The 17819-nt window shown below is 39.0% G+C and overlaps 1 protein-coding gene across 5 annotated transcripts in view; it reads left to right on the top strand.

Moving 5' to 3' along the window:
- ELMO1 (engulfment and cell motility 1) overlaps positions 1 to 17819 on the top strand; it is a 317094-nt gene that overhangs the window by 128891 nt on the left and 170384 nt on the right. For all 5 annotated transcript variants that reach the window (XM_086742954.1, XM_086742955.1, XM_086742953.1 and 2 more), the window contains one exon: positions 16331 to 16435. In XM_086742954.1, coding sequence (XP_086599080.1) covers positions 16331 to 16435 — 105 coding nt within the window. The remainder of the gene's footprint in view (positions 1 to 16330; positions 16436 to 17819) is intronic.

Consider the following 17819-nt stretch of genomic DNA (forward strand, 5'->3'; position numbering starts at 1 on the left):
AGATATTTTCAGAGCACCTAACCTGTTAAGGCCATTTTCTATATTTCTGAGACATCATCTAGAACACTGTATAATTTCAGTTACTTATGGAGTGACTTGTGGACTTGCTGAATGTAGGATGAGTATGGAGGGTGAGGCTTGTGTAGTGATGAGGGAGATGTCTTACAGAGGGTGGCTTTAAAAGGTTGGCTTGTTTAGCCTACCAGGCTGAAGGCTGTGGAAATATTGAGTGTGTGAATGCTGAAAGGAAGGAAGTCATATTGGCTGGATGGTCGCACTGAAAAGAGTTATGGTCAATGACTTGATGTCCAAGTGGAGATTAGTGATGAGTGGCGTTCCTCAGGGGTCAGTATTGGGACCAGCACTCTTTTAAGATCTTTGTCAGTGACATGAACAGGGGGAGTTGAGTGTACCTTCAGCAAGTTTGCTGATGACACCAAGCTGTGTGATGCGGTCAACATGCTGGAAGGAAGGGATGCCATCCTGAGAGACCTTGACAGGCTGGAGAGGTGGGCCTGTGTGAACCTCATGAAGTTCAGCCAGGCCAAGTGCAAGGTCCTGCACATGGGTTGAGCAATCCCAGGCACAAATACAGGTTGGGTGAAGAATGGACTGCGAGCAACCCTGAGGAGAAGGACTTGGAAGTGCTGGTGGATGAGAAGCTCAACATGTGCACTTGCAGCCCAGAAAGCTAGCTGCATCCTGTATTGAAAGAAATGTGGCCAGCAGGTCAAGGGAGGTGATTCTGCCCCTGTACTCTCACTCTTGTGAGACCCTACCTGGAATACTGCGTCCAGCTCTGAAGCCCTCAACGTAAGAAGGACATGGACCTGTTGGATCAAGTCCAGAGAAAGACCACAAAGATGAACGGAGTGCTGGAGCACCTCTCCTGTGAGGACAGGCTGAGAGAGCTGGGGCTATTCAGCATGGAGAAAGGAAGGCTCCAGGTAGACCTTATGGTGACCTTTTGATGTTTAAAGGGGGCTTATAAAGAAACATGGGGACAAACTTTTTAGCAGGGCCTGTTGTGATAGGGCAAGGGATAAGGATTTTGAAGGAGTATAGATTTAAATTAGACATAATGAAGAAATTTTTCACAATGAGGGTGCTGGAATACTGGAACAGGTTGCCCAGAGAGGTGGTGGATGCCCCATCCCTGGAAACATTCAAGGCCAGGTTGGATGGGGCTCTGAGCAAACTGATCTGGTTGGGGATGTCCCTGCTTCTTGCAGGAGTGTTGGACTAGATGACCTTTGAAGGTCCCTTCCAAACTATACTGTGGTTCTGTATGTAAGCCAAAAGGCGGTGATGACAATCGGTTTGCAGAAAAGATTTTAAATTGGAACAATGAGGACAAAATTAATTACAGTGATGTTAATGACAATTACAATTGAGTAATTGAGAGTGGTGGAGCCAGGAAACAAAATATATGAGACCTATATGGGGGAGGGGGGGGGGAAGCAAGGTGGCTTGGGGAAGTCTGAAGGTAGACATGAATAATTACATGGATAATGACTTAAATGACAGCGTAACTGATTTCTTAGATATTACAAACTTTCTAATATGAGGAGAAGCAGAACCAGAATAGATAGTTTGAAGGATGTGTCATGTAGAGATCTCTCAAAAGAAACTTAAAAAATAGATGAGAGTAACTAAAGCATGCCTTAGGCAGAACGTATACCTGATGAGCTTCTGAGATTTTTTCCAGACTTCTTTCTTTTCTCTTCTTCATGTCCTAGATGAGCAGCTACATTGTTTTATCTTTTGCTCTTATTCTTGCTTTATCTTTTGCTCTTACTAAAAAATCTCTTGTTTCATGGCATAATATCCAAGTAGTGCTTTGAAGATAAAAACTATTCCATTTTCTCATGGGTTCTCCTGTGGTGCTGTTCATTGTCTCTTTGAATAGTTCATTAGCTGAAGTCTAGGGATTGTGTTGCTCACTTAGAGATGAAGGAAATGTTTGGTTCCCCCCGCCCCGCCCCTTCACTTTTCTAGCTAAGGAAAGATGCTCAGGATTTTCTTTTTCAGAACACTTTCTGCTTTCCTCAATGCATGATTTCTCTTACACCTGTGTGAGTTACCGTCTGCAGAGCTGAGGCATTTGGAAAATGAAGAACATACAGTTAGTGACTCCTGCATGTTACAGTCATTTGTAAGTCCCCTTATTGTCTCCAGACATAACTTTATCACTAGGCCAAGTCTGGCTGTCTTAACTGAGAGGTTTAGCCTGGGGTTTAGGTTGTCTCTGTTCCACCAGGAAATGGGAAGTTCTTGTTGGGATATTGCCTTTGCAGACATGAACCATCTATGTGTCAGAGTGACTGTAGTGAGTTTTGTTCCTCCTGCCACTTCCCCCGCCCCCCCCCCCCCCCCCCCCCCGATCCAATGAGATGCTTTTACTTAGCTATTCTTGTTGACAGACTGAGGATGGTCATCCTTTTCCTTCCTAAGAAAGGAAAGCTGAGTGTTTGAAACCGTACAACCTTATGAGTTGTAGAACTGGGATAGCCCTGAACAGAAAGCTGGAATTTTGTGATTTGGGGACTAAAATCTGGAACTGGTGTTAAATGCTGAAAAACTCATCAGAAAGGTCTTGAAGTGGTCATTTTCAGTTGTTCTGTTCACAGCTCTCTGATGTTTCCTTCTGTTGGTGACATTCTGCAGTGATGGGAAGGGTTGCATTGTTTATCTTTTGCGGGAACTTTTCAACTATAATAAAAGTAATGCTTTCTTACATTCAGAGTCTCTTGTTAGCTTTGGCAGTGGCAGAAGAACATTTATAGAACGATACTGTCTGTGTGCCAATGTAAATCTGATCTCTTTTTGAATTTTGAATTGGTGTGATTTAATCATTGGCTTAATGATAGAACAGCATAGATGACAGGTTGTCTGTACCACTGAAAATGATTTGTAGTTTTCCATCCTCCTCCACTCTCTCTACTCCCACACTTCTCTTTCCCTATCTGCTATTTCAAGGCTTGTGAAATCACTTGTTGCCGGAAAAATAATAAGCTTAGAAGATTTCCTTTTGCTGAGCTATTCAGATATGCAGTAGCTGAGGCTGCTTTGCTGCAAGACAGAAGTGCCTGACTCTCAGTTTAGTTGCCATATTTCTATATGTACCAATGGCCCACTTTAATTGATGACAAAGTATTTTATTTTAATGACAGCTAATAGTTAAGCACCATGCAGCAGTGCAGAAACCGTGTCTAATGGCACTCCATCAGAAAGGAGATTTTGCTTCTCACCTTTTGTTGAGGTACAAGGTTCAAAGATTTGAGTGTCCTTTTATTTAACAGAATAAGATTCGCACATGCTAGGAAGAGAAAAAAATACGTGGTCTGCCCTTTGCCACTGAAATTCTTTTAATATTGAACCAGTGGGATAAGACAGGAATGTGTACAGCATTTATTCTCTCATTTTTAGGCTATGACCACAAGAGGTTGCTCTTCTCCATTGTTTGCAAGCGTCACTCTCCATTCTGTCATTCAGTTTTGAAACTGAATCTTTTCAGCGGGTATTTTAGAAATAAGCTATTGCTGATTTATCTCTCAGGGTAAGTTTAGGAAGGTGAAAACTAATCATACATACTTATTTCTAGGTGTTATGAGAGTTGTAGTTGTATAGTGATTGTTACTTGCAGTGTTTGATCACCATTTAATTAAAAAGACTTAATTAGAAATTCGTATGACTGTATTTGCTTTCTTAAACACTACTTGGAAGTACTTCAGACAAAACAGAAATTGAGGACCAGTCCTGTCATTCCTGTTTTCCAGAGAGTAACATTTATCTGTATAATCCTATTGCTGTGTGTAGGAATATCACATGAACAAGATCTGATCACTGGGAGTAAGAGCCCAGGACCTATCTAACATTGATCTTAAACCAATGAAAACGTCTAAACTGATGTAAATGTTTGAAATGCATGTGTATTTTATGAATATTGTCTGCATCAGAAGTGCAGCACCACCTTGTACTAGAAGAGCAGCAAAGTTTAATGTTTTTAGGAAAAGCCAGAAATAAGAGTCTTTGAAACCTTAATTCATTCCCTTCCCTCTTTGTCACATTTAATTACACGCATGTGCAGTGTTTCTTCTATCTGCCTCTGCTCTTCTCCTCCTTTACACTTTGCTTCGCTTTCTCTCTTGTTCAGCCCCAGGCTGATAAGTGTTGCACTCCTTCCCTTCTTGGTTTCTGCTCTACCATTCTTCCCCTCCCTCTTCTTCCTCCAAGCCGTCCCACTCCCAAATGCCTGACTTTGACACTTTCCTCACACTGTTGCTATGCGCCCTTCTACTCAGCTTTTTTTTTTTGCATCCCACTCCTGCTTTCTAGTTGTTGCATTTTTCTCTTAGCCTTGGAGATGAGGCCAAGGAATGCTCAGGACGGGCAACATATTCAGAAAAAAACTGTGAGTCTTGTTAAGTTCAGTTTATCCTCAGTTTTAATGAAGTGGCCAAAGGCAGCCTGCATTTCAGAAGAATGTAAAGACTAACACAAGAGGAAACCTTTACTAAACTAGAAGGTTTTTTTGCATGGCATGAGTGAGCTGGAATTTCTTGACAAAATAATTGTGTAAAAATAGGTTTAATACAGTTCTTAATAAAACATTCCAGAAAATTACTAAATAATTTGCTAAAACTTACAAAGGCATTTGAGTATAAAGGAGATAAAAGGCATTCTGTCTAAACAGTTAAAATAGCTGTAAAGTATCAGAAGCAGAAGAAAGTCTAGGACTGGAAAGTGTCAGACAGCATGACCTGTGGACGGCATGAGCAGTTTTACTTGTAATTTACACATCTTTCTCAAGTTTTCATTTGGTTTTGACATCTTGCTTCTCTAATGTTTCTGTGAACTTTGCTACTTGATACCTCTCTAGCTGAACAACCACTAGTAGAGGCACTGAAACGTGTTAGAAAAGTAAAGAAAATATGTGAAGTACAAGAAAAGAAAACCAGAATGGAAGAGTAAGGAAATATAAATTGACTGATAATGATACCGGAGATGTAACTAAAGGTTTTACTAGTCTATACTGGCATTTGGAGGAGCCACAATCAGTAAGCCCACTTGTTAATTTTACAGTTAAATTTCATGAACCTATACGAACATAATTCAGTCCAAAAGGGATTTTTAAGGATTTCCTATGTTTTAAAAAAGTCTCCGTTTCACTTCTTGAAAAACAAAGGAGTATTTTGATTTTACTAGCCTAATATTTTAGATTATTTTACAGTATGCAGCTCCACATTGCAGCATCACAGAATGTTTTCTAAGTGAGTACTTGCATCTTCTTTCTACAGTAGTACTGAATGTCTGTCAGGGTTGTTTTTCTTTAATACTGTAATAGTCACCTGAAGATACAAATCCTTGATTTACTGTATGTACATGGCTTGACATTATTTGGAGTTGTTATTCTAAAAGAAAGCTGCTACCTAATTTGTAGTCTCACACAGCAGAGGGCACTCGCATCGAACCAGATGTTTGTTGTTCACAAAAGTTGTTCAACAGCTCGCTTGCATGGGCCAGAATAATTTCAGCCTTAGAAATAGTAGGGATTGCTGTTCTAGGCTGTAAATTCCCATTTCTTGGTTGAATGACACCAGATGTTTCATGTTTAGGCTAAATGATGCCACTGGGGGCAATAAAAAGTTACTTAATTTGGCTTGCATGTTACAGTTTGTTATAAAGCACACTGTAAGTAGAATTTCTTTTTGATCTGGCACTTAATGGTGAGATTTTTTTCCGTCTGAAATACTGGTTTGTGCCTGTGTCTCAGTGTTTATCAGCCTTGTGTAGGCTCTGTGGCAGGGACACTTTCTTGCAAGCTGGACTGTTTTTTCCCCAGCAGTTTCTGCAAATCTGTAAAAGATGAGATCTGTAAACATAGTTTAAGATTTCATCAGAAAAACTTACATTTGATTGCCAGCTCAGGGCCATGTTCTGCAAATGTGAGCAATAGCAGCAAAACATCAAAGAGAGGCAGAAATAGGGAAATCATTGAGGTGCCACACTGTTTACTCTGTGCTCGCTGCTGTTAGGAGCCCATAGATGTGTGACCTACTGCCTTCGTTCCCATAAGCATACTTTTAAGTTAACTGTTTGCCGTAAGTGTGGGTAGGTGCCTGCTGAGCACAAGCAGGGGAACAGCTTGGTTGCCCTTCCATGTATGTGAGTGGGGCAGAGCTGGTGAGGATGGCTGGGGGTGCTACCCCCCTCCCCTCCGAGGGAGATGGGCTCCCTCCTCTGGCCGCAGGGGCAGATGTTGTCAGGTGGCTCCGTAGCTTCTCAGCCAAGTGTGATTGCTGTGTGGAATAAGTACTGAAGAATGAGGAAAAAATGAGATGAGTTTTGAAAACCATGAATTGATCAGTAAATCCAGACAAGGATAATGCATTTTTTTCTTCATCATCAGATTGTTGTTTGCTGACCCTGAGTGCTAAGAGAGGGATGCAAGAGAATTACTGCTGTTTGGAGGCATGAAGTTTTACATGGTTGGGAGAAAACCTGAGAAACTTTATTTTATTAACAAAAATTGGTCAGTTGTAACCGGGGGAAAACCTGACCTTATGACTTGTGCAGTGGACGATATCTGTGTATTAGAGGAGCTACTGAGTTTATGTAAAAACTTGGTACTGTTGATCTGAGCCAGTAATTGCACAGAAAGAGGCACCTGGGTCAGATGCATCGTTATAGTGACCAACAACTGCAGCCAGCAAGTCCATAGGTTAAAGCTGCTGTTCTTGTTTGCCAAGCTGCTGTTCTTGTTCTTGTTTGGCATGTGATTTACCAGGGTTGTTTGTCAACAACTAAGGGCATCTAACAATTTGTACATTGTTAAAATGAATGAGCCAGCCTTTTACTGTATATTGCTGAATTCCTCTTAGCTTTAGCCCTTCCAGAGGAGAACGTATTTAAAATAAAAAAAAAATTAAAATAACAAAAAATTCCCGTTTTGATAGACTACCAACCTTCTTTGATCTTTCAGTATCGCTTTAAGAATGAAGCTAAAACTAATTAGAATGAAATAGCTGTAGTTAGTTGTCTGTGGGAATGAACTGGCTCTGTGTTATCTCAATCTTTTTGTGTTTTGATTTTTTAATACTTTATTTGATCATTTTGTATTTATTATAAATATTAGTTCGAGGAATCATCCTTCAAATCAGTTTCTTAATGACAGGATAAGTTCTGTTATTTTGTAAAGGGAAGATAAAATGGTTTTTATATTTTTATAAAAAAGTATTTTCCAATACTTTTAATTGTGAAATTATAAAATAAAAATCTTAAACTCCTTGTGATTTAAAAAGCTATGCCTCCTTTGAAGAAAACTCACTAACAAATGTAAATGTGCTAATGTAAAATTAGGGGCAATGGAGCATTGCATTTCTGGCATATATTTTTATATACTATCTGTGATTTCACTGTATTGTTTTCTTGTTTGCTGCTTATTTGCTATGTGCATCCCAGTTATAAACTCGTGGGGGCAGGCAAGCTCCATGGGTTTGGATGTAGGAGGGCTGAGTAGTTTGTTTCCAGTGTACTGTAACAACAGAGTTCTTTTACTGCTAGTTGTTTTCTGACCCCTTCTCTTAGAGATGGATCTCGGAATTCTCTCTCTGGATATTATGTACTGCACATGCCTCAGAATTTGCATACAAAAGAAAAAAAAAGATGATGAAGAAACAGGCCCTCAGCACTGGTCAGACATAATGACGTCTCTTTTTTTGTAGTGGGGGCTTTGTCTGTTTCACAAGGCTTGACTTGGGTGGCTGTTTCTACACAAACCCTTGCTTGATATTGAAGTGATGCAAAGTTCTGTGAAATATTGTCCATTCAAGTTAATGTTAATTACTTCAGATAGGTTCTTTTAAGCCTATGTGATTTTCCACTGTATGCATGCATGCATGCAAACAGGTATGTGTGTTACTTAAATGTACGTATTGCTCTGTTTGCCCTCCTGTCATTCCTCATGGGTTTTTTTTTCTGTTGTAAGATTTAAAGCACAGTAAATAGCATAGTACACAAGGTGTTTAGATTTTCTTCGTTACAAAGAATTACAGACATTCTCTTTGAATATGTGATTTAATTAACTTAGGCCTGTGAATGAATTAGAAGACAAGGGGGAAAAGAGCAACTAACTTGTGAATAACTGAATTATTTTCCCAAATTAAAAACACCTTCATACCTGAATTCTGAATATTTTGATTGTTCAATATAGTCAGGTTGTTATACAGCTCCTACATGAGTGGCAATGGTATGTGTTTTTCTTAGTTTTTCCTTAGTTTTCTTAAATCTTCCCACATTTTGGTGCAGCTCCATCCTCTTTTTGAATGTCTATCTGGAGGAAACTGGAGGCAGAGCAGAACAATGTCCAGATGTGCAAAACATACTTGCATTGTGCAGAGCGTAGCTCCAGTCACAAGAGCTTCACATTCCTGGAGAGGGAGGCAGAGAAGAATGGAAGTCAGTTTCCCCAATAAATGGATCCAGTGGGTTTTTGTCTTTTTTTTGGGGGGGGGGGGGGGGGTGGGTGTTTGTTTTTTTGTTTGTTTGTTTTTGTTTGTTTGATTGTTTTTTTTATTATGTCACTACTAAGGGCAGATGAGAGTATGCTATAGGACGGGCATAGGCTATTGTTGACTTAAGACAGAAGTACAGGCTCAAAGGTTTTAGGAGGGATTGGTCCGTTTTTCCAAACCCATCTCTGACATCTACAAAGCTTGACTGTTTGTACTCAAGCAGGGGGAAGATTTGGCTGTAGAGCTAGTTATTTCATATGTGAGGACATACATCCAAAGGTAGCTAAAATATCATAGATGTTGACAGTTCCTTTACTGTAGATTAGTTTTCAGCTTGTCCTCTGTGGTTACTGGAAGCTTGACCCGGTCACAAGTAATAAAAGAAGTAGCAGTGTGTGAACCACAGAGCTCCGTGGTGGCAGCAGGCTTTTTTTACCTAGGACTGTGGGTCTGTACACCCAGCCACAGATGAAATTTCAGCTCAGATCCCTGGTTTTAAATTTTGACAGCTGTTGATCTGTCTAGATTCACATGGCTGATTCATTTTGAAGTGGAGTTTTCTCAAGACACAAGGCTGATTTCTCTCTGTTTTTTATTTGAACTCAACACAGCCTGGCCGTTCCCTTTTGCACGTGACAGCCATTTTAGCTAACTTTCTCGAAAAAGAAAAATGGGAAGCTTTTTCTACAGAAATACCTAAAAGGAGAGCAAGATCTATCTCACCTTACCTTTGGGATACTTGGCACTGGGTTTAGGCTCCTTGCAAAGCTCAAGTTCTCAAAGCAACGTGGCTTTGTAAGGATGCAGGGATGTCCCCAGCCACTGCAACTGTCATTATTAATGAAGTTCCAAGGGAAGTACTGCTCACTGCAGTCTTCTTGTTCTGTGATTGCAGCATGCCTGCCATAGCAGGTAAGCATCACATCCTTTACCGGAGCTGAAAGTTGTTACAGCAGGAAGGATCCCATTGGGAGTTTCACTCAAGTCTTCTGAGTGATGACGCATGGGAGAGGCAACTGCAGCAGTTAAGTGAGCTGCTTCATATGTGGGTTCTCTGTAAATACACATCTTGGGGAAAATTCTAATTATTATTTTTGCCCTGATTGACACTAAGTCTGAACTAATTTACACATCTAATAAGATTCAGGTAGATTTTGATTCTGCCATGTCAGATTTCCATCCAGTTGCCAACATTTAATCTGTGTGTAGTTTACAATATTGAAGTTTAGATGGATTAATTTTTTTTGGCTTACTGTTCCTACTAGCACTTTTCACAGTGGTTTCTCACATTTAGTCACTGTCTTCTTGCTAACTTGGTAATTATTCTGCTGAGCAGGATGAGAATTTGTACCTTAGATCCTATCTATGTAAAAAAGGCAAACTGCTTTAATGACACGGGTAAAATTAAACCAGTCGATCTCCTGACACATTCCAAGGTGACAAAAAGTGTATAATGATAATGATTTTTAAGCGGGGGATACTCCAGTTTATCCTGATGTACTTGACTGCTGTAGTTCAAACAACACAAAAATTGTTTGCTGGTCAGGACATGGGTAATATACTTCCATCATTATTTTGGAAGAGCTGGAGCTGTCTGAAAAGCTGTGGGCCTTGGTTACTCTCGAGCTGCCCTGGCTGGAGGGATACCTGCCTCGCACCCTTTCAGTTGAGCCCCCAGAATGTCTCCTCAGAATGGTCCTTAATTCCCTGCAGTGAAAGCCATCTGGATTGATTAGCTGACGCTTTGTTCAGCAGCAGTTTCGTTTAAAGCGGACTGACTTTGCCCAGAAGTGTGGGACAGGAAATCTGACAGAGTCTGCTGACGTGGATGTTAATGAATTGGTAATCTCAAGTGTGGAGCAGTAATAAACTAGTATGGCTTTTAATTTCTCAACCCAGTCTAGCTAGATCTGGGAGTCGATGTTTGATTGTTTATTCAGTTATTCTGTAAACTTAGCAGATGCTGGGAGATACCTTGTAGTTATTTCCCACCTGAAAAAATGTAATTGAAATTACCATGTCCTGTTGATTAATTTTAGATATCCCTGAGAGAGCATGTGACCTGTTACTGCTTGATAACTTCATTTACTCCAAAAACATTACTTCAGTAATAAGAAGTCAGCAATCTGTGAAGTGCTAAGCATGTATCTGACTTTAAAGCCTATCCTTGTTAACTAAATAAAACCCTGAAAGGTGGTTCATAGTTCTCATGCTTTGGACAAGGTGTGATCACTTTAAGTTACAGCACTCATTTTGGATTCTTTTAGGCTTTCAAACTATTGGTAGTCCTTAGGGCTTAAGATCTTTGAATCAAAAGCATGAACTCCATATTAACTGTGAAGCTGTAATGTATAGGCACATGTGAAATACAAAGAATTATGCAAAAACTTTGTGTCTTTCTTTACAACATGTAATTTATTCATGGCTGAAAATATGCAGTGCTTGTCTTTTAACATGCCTCCTTATGTTTTATCTGATGATTTTAGCTGATTTAATTATGACATTGTAACATTGACAGTTTTGCAATTCTGACCATCATAGCATCCATTCATGACTGGGACAGATTTCTGGTGGTGACTTATGTAGACCTCTGTGATGCTTATACATTAAGTTATGTAGTAGCTTAATGAATCAAGGAAATATGGTAGTCAAATTATGAATTTTTAAATTTTTTTTATCAGGCAAATTATGTGCAGATTGTGCCTATAATTTCTTTGCTATTGAGAAGGTCAGTTTTATATTGGTGAGTTCAAACTTGATCCAGAAAGGCTGTTGCTTAATATGTTATGTAGATTGGAGTGAGTTTTATACTTGGAAGAGAACATTTGCAGTCTACTAATACATATTGCAAAGCTGTCATTAAAAAAATAAGCAGGTAGAAATTGCCAAATATTTGCTGAAACACAAACTTGGGAAAAACTGTAAATATGTTAGTTAAAGGAAAGACCACCATTGTTGTATGCAAATATAATTTGTAAGTCTTTATGAAAACTATATCCAGTAGAAATATACTGGAGTTCTTTATGTATGGTAGGGTAGTGGAGATGTGGTTTAAATGACTTGTGCTTAAAGTATCTTAAAAGATTTTCTGCATGCTCTTTCAAAGATACAACAGTTGCTGAGCTTGGATGCTTCTAACTTGAGGTAGACAGTGGTTTTGTTTTTGTTATTTTTTTAAAATTCAGGGATTCTCCAGATACATTTTCACTTTATCATAGGGTTTGGTTGGAAAACTTTTTAAAAAAAAAAAAAAAAGTCTTTGGAAGAAAATAAAGTACATTTGCATATTTAAAGAGTTATCAAGGGAAAAACGAATCTGTTTGTTAGTTCTTGCTTTCATTGAATACATAGAAGTTGAGAATTCCCAAGTCATTGTTATATCTCATTAAATTGGATGGTGAAAGTTGTGTGCATCATCATCTTTGAATACAAGAGCTGTTAAAAGACAGGATTACTTCCTCATTAAGAATTTTAGCTGACGACCTCTTTGCAAAGTTGGTTTTTTTTTTTTAAAGTTAGCATTTTTTCATATTTGTAGTTCTTGTGTAAATGAACAGATGGGAACATTTTGCGTGTAAAATTTCAGGATTATTTAGGGAAGGGGTAAATGGTAAGGTTGTGTGCTCATTGATACTTCAAAACTAAGTTTATCAATTCATAATTCACTGTGATTGTCACTTAAAAAGTTCCACCCTCCTGGTCCAGAGTTCTTAGGGACAAACACTCCTGTACTGTGATTTCCTCATTTGACCTAGAGAAGGTTTTCACATAGGTGCTGTAGCACCAGGTGATTGCTTTCCTTCCTAGCCTGCAGAACTCTGGTTTAGATTTGAAAGACAGAAGAAAATGAGTAAGTGCAAGTAATTGAAGATGGGAGAAAGTGATTACTATCCTTGGCACTATCTTCATAGATAGCTTGTTCCTTTTTTCTGTAGAAAAAAAATATGACCCGTTTTGAGAGGGTTCATTTTAGATCAACACCATTTCAGTTAGACTCTTCCTTTTCAGATGTTCTGAAGTTCTTCTGTCATCAGTTCTTTTACAGTCCTAATACCTCCCTAGGAACTTCTGTAGTGTGTTTGTCATACAAACCTATGGAAGTGAGGTGTACAGAACAGTGCTTCATCTGAACTGCTTTGGAGCTGGGAAAACAGAAGTTTGCTCTTAGGTGTAGAATAGCTGTTACTGGGTCTAGAACCTACTGCAAGCAGTTTTCAGGACAAACTAGCATGGCATGGCAAATGATTTATGTGGTTGAACATAGCACTGATGCAAAACCTGTGATGGGATGTCAGTATCTGTCAAGATAGAAATAAAAAGTTTGTACCTTAGTAGGCTGGAAATGCAGGGAAATAAATGGTTTCTGAGCTTCAGCATGTTGCAGTGGAAGATACTGTCGGTAGTAATGATCCAGAGAATGAGCTGTGCTTATTCCATTAGAAGTTGTCTACAGACAGTACATCATTACTGTGATTAGGTATCTCAGTGCGAGGACACATTCTTACGACTGAAATGTATACATCCCTCAGAGATTGTCATGAGAGACAAAAGAAAGACAGTCCATTCCGGACAGAGAAGAAAGCTTTACACATCTAGGACTGCATGAGAATACTAGGTTATTTGAATAGAATTACTGCAATGGAATTTATCCAGAATAGCTGTAATCTTGTGAAACATGCCATGTGATTTTTTTTTTTAATGGCTTATGCAGATATGATTCTGGATTTACATCTTATTCAAAAGAATGAATTTTCATTTCCACGGTACCCTACTGAGATGGCTAACAAATTCTTAAAGCTTTTAGTATGTTAACATATATGGTAGAAGAGGACAAGCTGTTAAATACTGCTCAGAGACTGAAGCTGAAAGATGCATAGATATTAGTCAGTCTAGTGGAAAAAAAAATCTGAAACCTGGAGGTAACAAATCTGTTCCATTTGTATTTCTTACTCTTGGCTTTTTATAAAGAGAAAAATGCAGTAGACTTTATACTAAACAGATGCAACTAATATGCCTGAAGACTTGTGTCCCATATATTTAATAAATTATGTTGTAGGTGGGGGTGTTTGCATACTTCTGAATTATTCACTACAGCATTTTAGATAATTCAGCCTTTTATCTCATTTCTAAACCCACTCTCAGTAAGTTAATATTTCAACCACAAACGTTCAACATGTTAAGAAAAGGATGATTTTAGGGAGAAGGAGGAAGAAGGAAAAGAACAAAACAGCTGGCATTCCTTTTGAATCGAAGAATAATAGAAGATAATGCATTGCCTCACACATGCCAGAACTGTCTTGTGGATCCTCAGCTATTATCAGCTGGCTTATCTCCAGTTATTTAACTTAACAGAGCTGATGATCAAGCCCTAGTTATCCTGGGATCCAAAGTGACAGAAACTTTTGAAACAAACAGCTGAAAATAAGTGGGTTTATGGACTTAACTTGGAGAAAAAGTAGTAAGTGATGGAGAGATGACTCTTCTGATTGAACATAGAACTAGTAGTGATGGTAAGGGATGAAATGAGTCATCCTTACTGAATGTGGTGAGATTTCTCCTGCCCCCACTGTTTTTCTGTTGACATTTCTATGTAATTGGAGATGTAGAATGGGATTAAGGAAAGAACTATTCAAGCAACAGTAGGTCAGCCTTTTTGTTTCAGTGTCCAGCTTCTATTTTAACATTGTTTGTAAATATCAGTGAAATGAGTGCTAATATTTTAATAGCTGGAGAAAGGTAGTTGAGACTTGATACTCTCTGCTTGGCAGGTATTTATCCAAGTATATTCTGCCTGCCCTGTAGCTTAGGGGTGGAGAGAATACCCGCAGCCCTGTGCGGAAATTCTGCTTGCAGAAGGCATTGTAGAACTGGTGCTGTGTGGTTCCCTGTTCACAGCGTCCCAACAGTTTTCCCAAGGAAATGTGGCTAAGTGATGTAGAGTTCCCCAAGAATTGTAATTTATGCCCGAAATGAAGGTGGTTTCAAATGCATAGAAGGTCCTGCTAAGATGTTCATGCTGGGTTTGAAGGGAGGGGGACATTTGTGTGTCTGCCAGACCCAGACTGTCAAAAAATGTGCTTTCTGGAATGATTGAAAATGTCAGGGAGGGAAGGTTTCTCTTTCCAGAAGCTGGAGTCTGTTGGGCTTACAGTCTGTGTAAAACACTCTTGTACTGATTTTGAATGTTCTGACTGATAAATATATCCCATGTGGTAGGTTAAGTTGGGGAAATAGCTACAAAGAACTTCTGTTAATCATTCAGTTGAACAGGTGAAAGTTCAAAAAAAAAAGTTTTTAAAAGATGAGTTTTTGGAAAACTGAACTCTGTAAGCCTTTGCTTTCCCACTTTAAAATCTAGGATTTCAGACATCGCCTTGATTCCCTCTTGCAAAATGATAAGCCTGTGATTGCATTGCTTGTACATCAGTTCTTCTAAGCTGGAGATGTAAAAATGGATAAATGGTGCATGCCATCTTCATCCCAAAATCTTTCTCTGCTTTTAAAGTGGGAGCAGCCATCTTGATGTGAAATTTTCGCTTTCTAGTATTTCTAGTCTTTCGCGTGACTATGAATTATTAACTGGCTAAAACCAAGCTATCATACGTCTAAAGGTAAGACAGGCAGAAGAGTGCATTCTCACATTTCTACAACTTTATGACTTGGCAGATCGAAAATGAGGGAAAGTAGTAAAACCCATGCTTTTGTCAGTGAGGTGGGTGGATCAGCCCCTGAAGCACACAGCAGAAACAGACTAATGGAAGATTAAATCTGTGCTGATTTTTGCCAGTCAGTTTTCTGCTAGTAAATGCACTTTTAAAGTCTTTGTCAGCTGGGTCTTGCAGAATAGAAGTGCCATCGCGAAATGACTAGGGAAATCTTTCTGTGTCAGAATGATGAGTGGAGCTGGAGACATTGCAAAGGTGATACTGATAAAAGAGCATAGCAGATGATAGGTGTTTTTTGATGGAGATATACTTTTGCGTCTTTGTTTTTCTGAGCAACTTCTGTGGTGTTCTCGAGCCTGTCCGTAGCCAGGCAAATGCTCATCTATAAAGCATGAACTGTGTGAAACTTATTAAAATGTACATTTAATTCCATCCAATCAAAAGATGAACTAATGAATATTTTGAGCAAATGTAATTTCTCATGCAGTGCATGAAACTGAATTTTTGAAATCTGTAGGAGCATATGGAAGCTAGCAAGTTTTGGTTATATTTGGTATGGTCATTCAATCATTCCATAGTTGAAATTCATAAACTCAGAACATAACAACAAAATTACCTGAATTCCACAAGGTGAATCTGTTTAATTTTGTACGGTTTTGTCTGAGGCTCTTTGTGTTCAGGAGTCCACAAGATGCAGTAGAGTTAATATAACTTTTGAATCTAATAATTTTTTTCTCCTCTTTGTATTTTATTTTAGATAGTTCCATAGCAGTTTTATATTTTGGTTGCTTTTTGCATATATGTCTGCATTTTCATGTAAATAGTACTTTTAGTCTCTAGTACCACCGAGGAATCTCTCTGCCAGGAAAGGCTTTGGAGATCTGTGCTTCTAAAGCACTACTCAACATTTGGGAAACTCCATTCTGTAGCTACAGAAGTGAATGACTGCCATGCCAACCTCATACTGTTTGCGTTTGGCTTTAAAGTTGTTTGGGGCATCGACCACTTCCTTGTTAAGAGTTTTCTGCTCAGCAAAAAAGCTCTGTTGCTGGACTTTTTTTGCACAGCATGCTAACACAATGCATATCACTGGGGAGCTGATAGCTTTTGGAAAGATGCTAACTGAATGTTCTTGTTATCTTTTTACAGAATCATGTAAACCCAGCAATGGATTTTACGCAGACTCCTCCAGGAATGCTAGCCCTTGACAACATGCTGTACTTTGCTAAACATCATCAGGATGCTTATATACGGGTAAGGCTTCTTCTCATCTTGGAGGTCTGTACAGTTGCCCATTCATACTGACTGTGTCCTTTTTACAGTTGACTTGGAAGAGGACATTCAGAATCCTGATATCATTAACAAAAAACTATAGGAAGGCAAACTACGTAACACTAAAAGATGGCATAAGTCTGTAAAAGCTTTGAGAGAAAGCTGTACAGTTATCTAGTCTGTTGTTGCTGAGTCAAGTAATATAGATACTACTTTTCGCAAATGTTACATTTTATTTAGGCCTGCACAGAGAAGGGAGATGAACTTTATGCCTTTTTCAGGTGCATGATGAATGTCCATAACCTCAGAAATGAGGAATTGTGCAGAATTCTCTGCCCTGCTCTAAGTCTACCAAAAACTGTCAGAGTTTTTTTGTGGAAAGGAGGCTTTGATGAGCAAACGCCTTGATAACTGACTGAGTTGGCAGTGTCCTGAGAGTTAAGATGCTCCCATTAAAACTGCTGCTGTAGATGAGGTGATGCTTGGAGAAAAGCAGGTAAAAAGCATCATGAATCACTTGTACAACCCGTTCCTGCCCACTCCGCTTCCTACGTTTGTTATTTCAAGGGTAGTTAAAGCAAGTTACGTGTTGCATCCTTACAAGAAGAAGCATCCAGCTGAATAATACCTGCCTCTGAATAGAACAACTTTTCCCGACCTTCACTGAAATCGAGTATTTGCCAAGCACAAACCTAGCGAGCACAGATGGGAGTAGAGGATAATCTAGAATTTCAGTGTCTTGAAATAGTACAAAAATAACCAAACTTTTTCCCTGTTTGATTCTTTCTCCACAAGAGAGTGTACACATGCAGATCTGCTTAAAAAAGGTTGTGTATAGCAAGGAGACAGTAGACACACCAATCATTTCTACTAAAAAGTGAAAAGTGAGCTTTTAATGTGCATTATTGTCTAGTTTTTGCTCAAAGTAGAATAGTGTCAAAGCTCTGATAAGTTTGTAAAGGGTGTGCTGATAGCGAGGCCAGGATGATCCACGGACATAACAGGAGACTGCAAGATTGTCAGATCTGCTCTTTAAATATATCTTTCTGCCTTGGTCTGAATCCAGCAATAACTGTTAAAAGAAACTGTGGTAGCATGCAGTACAGCTTTATCAAACCCTATAAAACTCTGAAATTGGGGATTATTTCGCATACTGGGCGGTGAGTATGTTTTCTGGATAAACTATGCTGAGATGTGTTTTTGTTTGTAAAAAGAGAATGAGTTACTTTTTCTCACTAAAATTTGGTAAGAACTGGATGATGCTACTTCATAGGCTTCTTTTGAAAACTCTAAATTCAGAGAACGTGCTTAGTAGGGATAGCCAGTGCTCCAAAGTGACAAAGTTGTGTTTTAAAGTAGTCTGGAA

Source organism: Chlamydotis macqueenii, chromosome 2 (assembly GCF_036417535.1).
Source record: "Chlamydotis macqueenii isolate bChlMac1 chromosome 2, bChlMac1.mat, whole genome shotgun sequence".
NCBI lineage: Eukaryota > Metazoa > Chordata > Aves > Otidiformes > Otididae > Chlamydotis > Chlamydotis macqueenii.